Source organism: Zootoca vivipara, chromosome Z1 (assembly GCF_965207765.1).
Source record: "Zootoca vivipara chromosome Z1, rZooViv2.hap1.1, whole genome shotgun sequence".
Taxonomy (NCBI): Eukaryota; Metazoa; Chordata; class Lepidosauria; order Squamata; family Lacertidae; genus Zootoca; species Zootoca vivipara.
The window spans coordinates 55,016,103-55,029,579 of NC_142583.1; the positions used below are offsets into that span (position 1 = coordinate 55,016,103).

Here is a 13,477-nt window from a genome sequence, read left to right on the forward strand (position 1 = left end):
GTCTCAGCTGCAAATGCTGAATTGTTTAAATCTATTTACATGCCATATTGCTCATTGCCCAGAATGCAAGTCTACCATTAATGGGGCCCATGACTGCCCAAAAATCATGCTATGTCAAAGGTGGAGCCTTTGTAAAAAGGGTAATTAGAAGGTGAGACAGAGAGGAGGCTCTTTCGAGTCCTGGTGTTGTCCTGTCCTCTCCTGGCCCAATTGAGTGATGTCTGTGTGAACACGTTCCTACTTCCACCATATTTCAGGATGAGATCATTTAAAAGCACCAGTGTGGACCATGTTTATTTCCACTGAAGCCACCTATTGGCTTTCAGAAGAGCAAATTTACGACTTGGGATTTTACCTTCTCCCAAATCAGAACTGTCTCTAACTGCACACATTTTTTTTTAAAAAAAAGATAAGCAAGCATTTACAACATAGGTTAACAACCCAAATACTTTCAAACACAGTGCTGATTAAACAAACCACAAAACGAAAATGAGTACGAGCCTAAGGGTGAATCCTACATATTGATGGGCAAATCTGTCAATTTCAGGATTTTCTCAGAATCTCATTTCCCCCCAGTCTTAAATCCAGTTCCCTATATTTCCGCATCAAATTGGTCAGTAGTTTAGTGTGCATTTCTCCTTGCACGTTTTATATCCAGTTTTGCCTACAAAAACAGTTTTGTCACAAACAATTTTCTCCAATATACTGCAATTTTTCTATGACACTAATATGAGCTTTATATGCATTTTGTACACATTATCTGGTTGGAGAAACACATTGCAACATTCGGAGAAGTGTGAATTTCAAAGGATGGCTGTGTTTTGGTTCACTTATTGTTTCAGGAAGTGCAAATCTGTGACCTGAATCAAATGTCTTCCTCCATCCTACTAGGGAGTAAGTCCTAATGAACACAGTAGGATTTACTTTCAAGTAAGTACACATGCACACAGCATTGTTCTTCAACTTGCAAACCGTATATTAAAAAAAGCCTGGGGTTAGTATAATACATGGAAAATATTTATGAACACATACAATTCTATCTCTTTTGTACAGCACGCATTAGCATATTTCCATCCATTATCCTAACTCCGATATCTTTTGTTTTCCAGTTAAACCACGCAACAGCAGCCAGCTAAATCTTCTGCTCGTGTCCCATTAAAATGAGCAGGAATTGTCCAGGAACTGGTGCAAGGTTTCAGTTTGGGTTGCATTAATGATTATTTGTGCTACCTTAGCATGGAATACCCATAGCTGTCAAGTTTTCCCTTTTCTCGCAAGGAAGCCTATTCAGCATAAGGGAATTTCCCTTAAAAAAAGGGAGAACTTGACAGCTATGGGAATACCACTGCACTTTAAAAATGGATTCCACTAAAGGCAGGTTTACAACTGAAACACAATAATAAATAATCATTATTTTTACTGTGCTGATTTTTTAAAAAGCCTGGGAGAACCATGGACCTCCCAGTGTGTGTTTTTATTGTCAGTGTCAGAGTGGTACTGGCCCCCAGGGCCAAATCAGATAATTGGAACTCCTGTGGTCTTTTTCTTTGGTTAAAAGTAGCTGGAGGTGGGTGGTGGGGAAGACTGGGAATAGGGTTGTGATATTTAAGAAAGGAAAATCCCCCCTTTCCCCCTGAATCATGTCCTTTACTTAAATTGCTGCTGTTACATCTCTAATGCTGTTATGAAGCAAGGAAACGACCAGGACAAGTGCCCGCCTTCCAATCCCTTCCCATGGGGTAAAAGTAGCTTCGTGACTGAGGAGCAGTGATTTTAAGTTGCAGAAATGAGGTGCGGGAAATGGGTTAAGCCCTCTCTGCTCCTTCACTGTGGCCCCAATCCAAAGTGCCTGCTCCCAGGTGTTTTTAAAACCAAACAAAGGGAGCCAGGAAGATCCGCACAAGGCGGCCACGCAACACATCTAACCGGACCCTCAATGAGTGCCTAGAATTGCATCGATTGGTACGATTTCCTTAACTTGTTGCATAAAAAAAGGGTTTCTTTAAATATATGTAAATATGTAAACACAGTGAAGACGCACTCAAGATTCTGAGCCTCTTGAAGTTGACAGTAAAGCTTTCATGGGCTCGAGTATCACAGATTCAGGCCCTAAGCCAGCACAGCAGTACGTGTGAAAGCCAACATCAGCCACAGTTGGGGTCAAATGAAAGATCAGGCGCCTGTTTCAAAACCAGCTTTCCGAGGAGTCAGACTGATCACTGAAAACTTTCTTGCACATGTTGGAGTTCTCTTGGTGAAGGGGATATTCAGAACCAGCCAGCAGCCTCACTTTTCCTTTCCGGGAAGTATAAGATTCTCCTGATGGTAGACTTTCATATTTAACTAAGTATCTCCTGCAAAATAATAATAATAATATTGCATTATATATTGTAACTCAGATCTATCCTATGAGCAGTAGTTCTTAATGATAAGCCCAACTGCACATTTTTGTGGCAAAATCTCTTCCCACCCAGCATATTCTAAAGATATACAGAAGCCAGTTTTCAGCATTTCACCAGGGTTGGTAGAAACCGCCAGGCCCACCAGCCTCTATATCCACTTCCTGACACTCTTCCTAAGCCAACTCTCCCTAAGTCTAGTTACAGTACAGTGGTAGCTCGGTTTACGAACAGTCCTGTTTACGAACTATTCGGTTTACGAACTCCGCAAAACCGGAAGTAGTGTTCCAGTTTGTGAACTTTACGTCAGTCTACAAACGGAAGCCAAACAGTGGAAGGGCACCGGCAGTACGCCTCGGTTTAAGAATGGATTTGGTTTAAGAATGGACTTCAGGAACAGATTAAGTTCGTAAACCAAGGTACCACTATACACTGTTAACATTACAGACAGATAGCTCCCCCGACTTCCTACCTGGAAGGACTTTCAATTTTGTCCATCTGCAAGCAAACTAAAAACGGATATTGTGAAAACTGCACTGTGGAGACAAAGTCCAGAGTTGTTTCGGCTTCAAAACTGCTTTCCATGCCAGCCTTGACAAAGAGCGCATCCACAACAATGTTGCCAACTATCGCCACAGCTCCCCTGCAAGAAGAGATTGAGATGAATCAGGACGTCATATATTAGATAACATTCCGGCAGCCAAAGAACAGGAGCGTCCCTCCCATCTGTAACTTCCCAGCAAACTCCATTAGGTAACAATGCCACCACATCATGCCACCTCCCCAATGTCTCTGTATCACTGGCTCCTAGTGGTTTTGTTTAGTCGTTTAGCCGTGTCCGACTCTTCGTGACCCTAGTGGTAGGAAAGCACATCTTTAGGACACCCCAAGACATGTAAATATGCCTAAACAGTAGAGAGGGAGTACTTGACGTGGCTGAGGTTCCAATTCAATTGCCACATCGAATTCCACTCTAAATCTCAATTTGATAAAACCACCTTTAAATCCCACAGATAGTCTGAAAAACACCTCTGACCAATATTCCAACTAAGGAAATCCAGTTTTACATAGAAGGGCTGTCAGTATCTTCCCCACAACCTCAACGAGCCTAACCTTGAGCACCTTTGGGGGGAAGTGCAAGAACTTCGCGTAAGCATAGTGATTATGCATCATTCATTGCCCTTATACATTTGCAGCAAAATCATATGAAAGTGAAAGTCTGCTCAGAAAAAATGGGTGTTAAATGAAGAAGAAGAAGAGGAGGAGGAGTTTGAATTTGATATCCCGCTTTATCACTACCCTGAGGAGTCTCAAAGCGGCTAACATTCTCCTCTCCATTCCTCCACCACAACAAACACTCTGTGAGGTGAGTGGGGCTGAGAGACTTCGAAGAAGTGTGACTAGCCCAAGCTCACCCAGCAGCTGCATGTGGAGGAGTAGAGACACGAACCCAGTTCCCCAGATTACAAGTCTACCGCTCTTAACCACTACACCACACTGGCTCTGACTTCCAGGTAAGTTTGATGAGGATTGCAACTGCATCATTGGCAGCATAGTTTTTGAAACCAATCAGATGAAAACAGTGCCCCCCAAAGAAAGAAACTTGAATATTTCTGTCTAAAACAGGGATTCAGTTCATATTGCTAATTGTTTTAAGATTTCCACGCTTTCATCAGATTTAAAATTCCCTATGTTGACAAAATCATTTGATGTGTTTCCTTTAAGAATGTCTGGAGTTAGGTCGTCTCACCGGTTTTTAACATTGGTTTTGGATTCTCTGTACCAAAGGCTGAATTCCATTCCTCCAGAAACATCAATGGCCAGGCCTCCCTGGAATTCCGTGCTGCAAACCAGCCCAGACTGTAGCTGAATTACCTAGATGCAAAATGGTGCACGATGAACATTTCTTGTTTTATTCAATATATGACCAATATATGACCAATATTTAAAATCTGTTCTTAACTGGTTTTATTGTGATATTGCTTACTTGTTTGTGAATTAGGTCCTTCTTTATTGTTGAATTATTGTTACCTGGCTTGGGCACTATTTAAGCTTACATCATTACTGTTTTAGCATGAGTTCAAGAGCAGAATGTGAAGGGATGGAAATATTTAAAAGACCTGTCTTGATTTTCTTGACTTAGCTTCAGAAACAGGGTGACGTGATGGGGCTAAAGTCAAGGGCATATTTAACCTACAGATTTAAATAGATTTTACGGTCCTTGTCTACATTGCATTTAAGAGACATAGGAGAATTCTCCACAGGCTTCCTGACAATCTTCGTCCCCCCTGACCTGCTGCAGGAATGCTAACAGCTTTTAAGAAACATCAGCTTCTGGCACAGAAATCCCACACAGCTCGGGAAAAGTTATGTAAGAAAGGTACATCAGCTACTAACTACCATTCACAAATTCCTATCATCTGGTTGTGAAAGTCTTGCAGTGCCAGCTAAATGCAGAAGTAACCATAGATAAGCATGAGACCACCACACCAGGGGTTGCCTTAGGGACATCTTTCAGACCGAAATGCATCTCTTGGGAATGCTGTTAATGCTGTGCGGAAAGTGAGACATTTTAAAAAACAAACATGCATCTCCAGGCAATTCAGCATTTCTTGCAGAAAGTCACCCAGAATGGCTGGGGCAACCCAGTTAGATGGGCAGAAGATAAATAATAAAATTATTATTATTATTATTATTATTATTATTATTATTATTATTATTATTAACGCCCACTTGTATGAGGTAATCTGAATGCCTGCAAAAATTGAGGTTGCTAATCACAAGGCTCTCTCTATGCCTTCTTGAGGGAGTTGGGAAGGCACAAAAAAGAAACCACTTCTCTCCAGTATTCGGCCACCTTCAGCAAGAATTTGTGCAAAAGAGCTGTTGCAAGAAGTGCCGAGCGGTTTCCTGCAGAATTTGGTTGGAGATACAGCTTTATGGGCAGGCAGGAGGAGATAGTTGCATTCACAGAGCTTTCTGCCAAGGCTGAGGCTTACAGCTGTCAGAATCTTTTACAGCTGGACTGGAAGTCCATCGCACTGAGTCAATTTTGGAAGTGATAATAGCTCAGGGTCAGAGCAAGTCATTTCATTTGAATGCTGATAGACAGCCAAGATTTTAAAGTTCACAGGACTTGGAAATCAGATTAACTTTAAATATAGCCATACAACATGGCCTGAGACAAGGCATGATGTGTCCAGATCCGATGCACAATTTACGCTGAAGTAAGACCCATCGAAATGGAAGGTGTATAAAATGGGAGAAGCAGATGGCACTGAAAAGAGGCACTTTTCTTCACTGTCCTATGCTTAAAAAGAAAGAAAAAAACCAGTGGGGGAAAGGCTAGGTTTTTTACTGTAATTCAGCAAGACAGATTTTTAAAGATGCTTTAAATAATAGCAAATCTGCACATTGGGCTCATTTGCTTTTAGAGCTTGTGTTTTGCTGCTTTATTCTATTTTTATCCTGCACACCACTCCCATGGCTTCATGCTATGAGGTGATTTATAAATTTGCAAAATATAAGCAAATAAATGTGGCTTCATGTTACTAGCCATGGAGCTGCTCTAGTCCTGGGGAAAGGGCAGAGATTCCTCGTGTGTGTGTGTGTGTGTGTGTGTGTGTGTGTGTGTGTGTTTTGGGGGTGGGGCTTGCTCCACTGCCCCCTCCTATTTAATCATTACAGCAGCCCTGTGAGGTACGTTGAGCTGGAAAAGAGTCTCTCTGACCCAAGACCACCCAGTGAGCTTCATGGTTAAATAGGGATATGAACCTAGGTTGGCCCAGTCCTTGTCTGATACTTGACATAACCTTACTGGGTAATGGTGGCTCTCTGCATATTTCTAAACAAACATATGAATCTTAGCCTAGAGTCATAACTCCATCTGATTTTCAATAACAGTTAGTCACAGCAATAGGATTTATATCAAAAAGGGAGATTTAAAGTACTCATTCATATGAGATTTTAATGAAATACAATCAAATGCTACAGGAAATTGCATTGCCATGGGTTGAAAAATACCTGACATTTCCCTGTGGCTACATGCACTTAGGAATATGCAATCATATGGTGAATAAGAAATAAAACACTTGAAAAAAACAACCTGTGTATCTGTGTATCTGAAGAAGTGTGCATGCACACGAAAGCTCATACCAAAATAAAAACTTAGTTGGTCTTTAAGGTGCTACTGAAGGATTTTTTTTATTTTGAAAAAAACAGCGATACATAAAATGGTATCTTGTGTTACAACCCATCTAAGCACGGTTATAAAAAATGTGGCTTGTTTCTTTTTTTATGAAACCATGAATGTCAGTGATTTCTCCTCTTGATGAAGTTTAAGCATTTGAGCTTAGCATTTGTCAGTTGGTTGCATGTAGACTCTAAATAATTTAATGGCAGGATAGCATCTCCCATTTCCCGCCGATGGGAATATAGACGGCTCATTCACACTTCCACTTTCCCTGTTGTTTTCTCTGGGGAAACCCACGGAACTGGAGCAAATGTCAATTCTCTGCCCCCCTCACACTCCCAATTGGCTTTGCTTCAATTTAGCACTAAAGAGCAGATTTTCGAGATGCAAGCAATAGGGAAAAGGCAAAACCGCTCGGATTTCTGCCTAGAAAGCATGAGACAAGCGGAAAACTACTTGGACCCATTCTTCCTAGGCAAGGGACAAGCAGAAGTGTGGACAAGCCCACAGCAAACCCTATGCATGTCTACTCAGAAGCAATTCTTATGGAGCTCAATGGAATTTATTCCAAAATAGGTGTGCACAGGAGTGCAGTCAAAATAAATTAATGCAGTTCTGATTGTTCTTACTTGTGATCTCCCCGTAAGTGCATGTCAAATGGGGAGTAAAGGATATTATCTATGCACGGAAGCTATTTTATTGCCCAGTATGCAGAACTCACCTGTGAGTAATCCATCAGAAGGATGAGTCCTTTCACCACACTTATGGGGTCTCCAGTGGCTGAGAACATTTTAGACATGAGATCGCCATACCCTTGGAAAAAGGTAACGGGTCTAAGCTGAACATCGAACATGATCGGCGACACACCAGCGAAGGACTCTAGATTTTCTTCCCCTTCATCAGCAGATGCAGCTATGATGGATTCTAGGCCCTGAGCCTCGATCACCACCTAAAAGGAGATAGGAACACACAGCTTGCATGATGAATGATGACCACTTGCAGGCAAGCACATCCCATCCATACCTCTTTAAAGTCCACAAGGTAGCTGCAGAATTTGCCATCAGACTTTTATATCTAGGTGTCCAAAAGAGAGGCATGGCATGGCTCCTTTTGCACAGAAAGTTTTATCAATGTGGCTTTTTCGTCCAAGGGTGTGAAAAACTGCAGCTGCTGAAATTCCTTCTTCTGCACAACTATTAGATGGAATAGGTCGGTTCGCTTTTGCATCTGGACACTTGCTGTCTAGACTGGTTCACATGTAATGCTAAATCATCATGGTTCAATGCTAGTGGGTGAGCCCTCAGAAAGTCAGAGCGTAGCACACCTCCAATGGGACCAGAGGAAAGCTGCCAAGATGACTGCCGGTTTTCCTTGAATGTCATCTTAGTGTTACCTACAAATCTGGAATTCTGGATTAAAAAACAACTGTGTTTAATAAAGCAAACTGATAACTCATAGTTTGAAGTGGTCTTAGTTTGAAATTGATTAGAACAGGATGCCTGGTTTGTTTGAGACAGTAAGGATTTGAGGAAATTGAATGCCATCATAGGAGGGCGGGGGAGAAATAAGCAGGAGGAGGAAGAGGCAGGGAAGGAACATGGGCTTGGGCTTGTGGAGGTCCATCCACTTAGGGCTACACTGTGGTTTAGTGTTTACATATAAACACAGCCTCTGTTGGATCAGACAAAAGGGCCATGATCTATTCCTATCTTGTCCAACCAGAAGACTGAGGGAATTTCACAAGCAGGATATGAGTCCAACAACACTCTCTCCACTGTCATCAAAAAACAAAAGCTTGAACAAAAATGGTAATGCTACTTCTATAACAAACCTTGGATAAGGGAACACTTGGATAAGGGAGCCATAGCTGAGTGCAGGCAGAATGTCCCAGGTTTATTCTCTTGCATCTCTGATTAGGAGGCTGATAAGAAAGACCTCTGCCTGAAACTCTGGAAAGGCTCTGCCAGTCACAACAGAGGATTCTGACCTAGACAATAGTCTGACCCTAAACTATAAGGCAGCTTCTTGCATTTCCATTTGAGGGGCTCAACCCACCAGCTGTTACAGCACATTGGTTCACGGTATGGTATAAAGGAGCAACCACATTATGTCCAAGCTGCACACTTATACTTTTTTTGCTCTAGTAGCGCATGGGACTTACCTGGCTGGCATGAAGTTGAGCGTATTTATTGAAAAGAAAGATATTCAGGTTACTTCTTCTTAAGATTCCAGAGCCAGAGTAGAGTATGTCAAGGCTATAGGTGGATGACACATCCGGAGTACCTTGATTAAACAGAGAGACAAGCTGTAATGATTTCTGGTGAAACTGAGTGTCGAGAAATGTAATTGAAATCTGCTATCTAGTTTGTTAGCCACTTACGTGTTAGGTAACCCGAGAAAGCTGAGGAAGAACCTGTTTTCGCGAATCGGTCGTAGTTATGGATGGAGATATCCTTCAGAGCTTTGCGGATCATTTTGCTGAAACACAAACAAATGTCCTTAACCATCAGAAAACTAAATATCTTCTACAAATGGCAACATGCAACAAATGGGAAGGTTCGTGTTGCTTGAGTAGTGTAATCAAAACCAGAAGATAAAAATGCTACTATTATATTGGCCTACAAGATTGCAAAAGGTCTTAACACAAAAGTTGCTGAAAACACTGATGATTCTGTAAAGTTCTAATCACTACATAAGAACCATTGGAGGAAATTGTTAGATGAAGTTGCTTATTTATGTAAGAAATTAACTGGTTAAAAGGACAGTAAAGGAATAACAATTATAGGAATATTCAGATGTGGTGAGGAGGCTTGAGGGAGGCAGCAAATGTGCCATTGCCACAAGTGCTCTAGGCCAAAGATCCTGGATTTTCTAGCATAATAATAAAAACAATAGAAATGAAAAATTAACACCTCAATGTATTTTTTGTAGTCTACCAATAAAGAGAAGGATAATGACATTATTTTAAACATTAGATCTGCTAAGGGTCTTTTCCTTCTTTTAGGAAAAATTAACTAATAAGGAATACCAGATAGATATTTTTGCCTCAATACTTTGCAGTTTCTCCTGAGTTCCCCCCCCCCCCCCGGTGTCTAAAAAGGTGGATTTATACTGAACATGGTGAAAGTGCTTCCAGTACAACCCCCACCCCACCAAATGCTGCTGTTGCCTTTGCCCTGAAACAACACTATGCACAGGCAAGTGGAGATACATAAATAACAAAAGAAACTTGATATACCTGGAAGGCATTTCAAAACGTAGAATGTCCTGGATTAGCGAAAGCATGTACTTATTCATTTCCAGAGGCAGCTCTCCAATAGAGAGCAGGAGGTTTTTTACTTCCATGAAGGAAGGATTGTTGCTGAAGATGATGGAAGCTGCTGTGGTGCGTACCGTCTTCTCGTGAACTTTACGGTTCTGGTGATAAATCCTGTTCATGGTTTTCTTCACCTAACGGGGACACAATCTGGTCAAGTTTCATCACCTGTACGTAACTGGCAGCATAACGGAAGCAGGAAAAGGAAGTATATCACCAACAAATAAGAACAGATCAGTGGGCTGGCTTCTCAAGGAACAATATACAAGTTCACGAATGTTATACCAGAACCAGTCCAAAACAATGGGACTCCTCCAGCCCCTGACTGGATGTGAAAGTATAATCAGGAAGAATTTCTGACTGACATGCAGCTTGTTCTGGGAGGTGGGGGGGGGTGATGGGAAATCATGTGAGTCATGAGTCTAACCTGGAAGCTGTAAGAGTGAGTGATAGATAAAATTCCCACCTAATTCTTCTTTTCACCCCTTCTAGAAAGAGCCTCATGCATTTTAGGGCTATAAACAGGAATTGAGATAGCATTTAACAGTTTGTTGTGATATGCAGAAGGATAGATGGGGAAATGTCTCCTACAATGCAAATCCTGCTCACTTGTCCAGGGTAGAGGACAAGGACCTAGTGTTACCTTGCCTATGCCCCCCAAATATCTGTCAATGAGGCTTATGGGAAAGACTTTGGGGTTCCTTTCAAAATTGTCTTTCCAGACTCTTCAGGACATAGAATAATAATAAAAAGATAATGAAGAGAAGAAGAAGAGTTTGGATTTGATATCCCGCTTTATCACTACCCAAAGGAGTCTCAAAGCGGCTAACATTCTCCTTTCCCTTCCTCTCCCACAACAAACACTCTGTGATGTGAGTGGGGCTGAGAGACTTCAGAGAAGTGTGACTAGCCCAAGGTCACCCAGCAGCTGCATGTGGAGGAGCGGAGACGAGAACCCGGTTCACCAGATTACGAGTCTACCGCTCTTAACCACTACACCCCACTGGCTGGAATATTCCACACAATGGAATATTTATCTTACTTAGAAACACCTGATATTTAAATGAGGGACTTTCAGACAGGGAGAAACACTTATTATTTGAAATGTCCACCTGCACCATCTTCTCTTTGGGCAACTTTCTTTTATTTTACCTCACTGGTAATGAAAGAATGCTCATATCTCTGCAGGGCAGAAACAGCAACATTGCTGATGGGGCCCTCTCCCGACTCGGCGTATTTCAGAAGGTCTGGAATAGCTTCAGGCAAAACGGCATTCTTCAATGCCAGAAGGTAGACCTTCACGTCATCAGCCGTCTTTGCCCTGTTCAAACCTCCAGAGATCAGCTTCTTGGCTTCCATAACAGCCTGGAAAGAAAACAAGAAACTTCCTAAAACACTGTTATAATGAGGGGGCAGCGGGGGTGGGGTGGGGAATCCATGTGATTGGGTAGTAAATCAATGATAGTGATACTTGGGAAATCTGGCAAAATTACACCTAGGAGTATAGCACATAGATAGATAGATAGATAGATGATAGATAGATAGATAGATAGATAGATAGATAGATAGATAGATAGATAGATAGAAAGAAAAGAGTGGTACCTCGACTTACGAACGACTCGACAACCGAATTTTTCGACTTACGAATGGGGGTAATGGCCGTGCACTTATGAATGTCTCGACATCTGGGAAAAAACTGCGGCAGTTTTAGATACGGATTTTTCGACTTACGAATTTTTAGATAGGGTTGCTTCAACTTACGAATTTGTCCGTTTTCAATGCATTCCTATGGGAAATCGTGTTTCCAATGGCGTTTTTCGACTTACGAATTTTTCAACCTATGAAGGTGCCTTCGAACGGATTAAATTCGTAATTCGAGGCACCACTGTAGATAGATAATTAGATAGATAGATAGATAGATAGATTAGATTAATAGATAGATAGATAGATAGATAGATAGATAGATAGATAGATAGATAGATAGATAGATAGATAGATAGATGATAGCATGAGCTCCTTGCTGGATTCCATAAAATCTAGCAATATATACTCACTATTATTAACACAGCTCCCAGCCTTGAGATCACTGCAAAGAATCAAGTAGGTCTACCATTTAGGGAGGGGGTAGTGGTGGCAGTGATGGGAAGAGACGCCCATGAGAGCAAAAGCTATTGTTGCTGCTGATACAATATTAGGTTTTATGTAAACCAATACCAGTGTGCTGTGTTGCTGTACAGAATATGGAAGTGACATGATCTCTTCACCTCAGAGGATTTGCAGCCTTCATCAGATGGATAAAAGTGGGATAGACAAGCAAGAGAGAGGTCCGAGGAAGGAACAGGTGAATTACACAGAAGGAGCAGGTAAGGCAAAATAAGGATGATTCGAGAACAGTTCTGAGAAAGAAATGCTTCATGAGCGGGGAGTTGGCTTGGGGCATAAATATTGAAAGGCTCTTCCAGATGTAAGGAGCATTATGAAAGAAGCCAGAAAGATGGAAGTGGGCAAAGATAAAGCTTGGATGGAGCTTCATATGTGCACAGTTTTGCTTTTGTTTCCAACACCCAAAAGAAAACACATACAGGCAGTTTGCAGCCTCCCTTGTCACAAAGCTTTTTGATGAGGGCCCCAATAACGATGACAACTGTTTCTCGGATTTCGCTGCTCCCGATCTGGCTGTTATATGTATTCTGTTATATGATGAAGAAGAAAAGACATTATTGGTCTCTGCCGCTTAACCCTGACTCTTGGATGTACAGTATATTTGACCCCCCCCCTCAGATGTGTTTCACTGGGTTCCCTTTCCCACAGGATTATCCCTTCCCAGGAAAAGCTGTTGGTGTTTCAGACCAATCTCAGGTGCTTTTATGTTCCACTCTGAGGTTTGGTTGTAGAAAACAGAGTTCCTTATTGAAAAGGAACTCATTTCCCAGCCACACCATGTGCAATAGCCGAACAGCCATCGTGAAAATATCTCCATGAAGAGCTGCAGGCAATCTGCTGGACGAAAAGGGGTAAATGACATATTGAATTGCTTCCCATTGCAAATAATTAGCCCAACCTACTGCTTCACAAGGTGGCGCTGTGGGTTAAACCACAGAGCCTAGGGCTTGCCGATCGGAAGGTCGGCGGTTCGAATCCCTGAGACGGGGTGAGCTCCCATTGTTCAGTCCCAGCTCCTGCCAACCTAGCAGTTTGAAAGCAGTTTGAAAGCACGTCAAAGTGCAAGTAGATAGCGGGAAGGTAAACGGCGTTTCCGTGCGCTGCTCTGGTTCACCAGAAGCGGCTTAGTCATGCTGGCCACATGACCCGGAAGCTGTATGCCAGCTCCCTTGGCCAGTAAAGCAAGATGAGCGCCGCAACCCCAGAGTTGTCCACAACTGGACCTAATGGTCAGGGGTCCCTTTACCTTTACTGCTTTATAAGGCAGGTCCACTCACAAGAGTACACATGCTTGCTATTGTTTCAGTTGAAAGTGAGGCTTGTGGTACAGAAACACGAGGGCTAAATCAGAGCACTGAGTTCAATGGGGTTTGCTTCCATGTTAAGTACATAATATACCAGCCTTAT

General features: G+C 42.1%; 1 protein-coding gene across 1 annotated transcript in view; it reads right to left on the reverse strand.

Annotated features, from left to right (window-relative positions):
* Window positions 1-265: 265 nt before the first annotated feature.
* The window catches only part of MTTP (microsomal triglyceride transfer protein), a 37,423-nt gene continuing 24,211 nt past the window's right edge, over window positions 266-13,477 (reverse strand). Inside the window, exons 10-18 of the mRNA XM_035112457.3 lie at window positions 12,490-12,597; window positions 11,060-11,272; window positions 9,830-10,041; window positions 8,972-9,069; window positions 8,753-8,874; window positions 7,313-7,540; window positions 4,150-4,274; window positions 2,872-3,042; window positions 266-2,354 (exon numbers count right to left, since the gene is read on the reverse strand). Coding sequence (XP_034968348.1) covers window positions 2,186-2,354; window positions 2,872-3,042; window positions 4,150-4,274; window positions 7,313-7,540; window positions 8,753-8,874; window positions 8,972-9,069; window positions 9,830-10,041; window positions 11,060-11,272; window positions 12,490-12,597 — 1,446 coding nt within the window. The 3' untranslated portion in view covers window positions 266-2,185. The remainder of the gene's footprint in view (window positions 2,355-2,871; window positions 3,043-4,149; window positions 4,275-7,312; window positions 7,541-8,752; window positions 8,875-8,971; window positions 9,070-9,829; window positions 10,042-11,059; window positions 11,273-12,489; window positions 12,598-13,477) is intronic.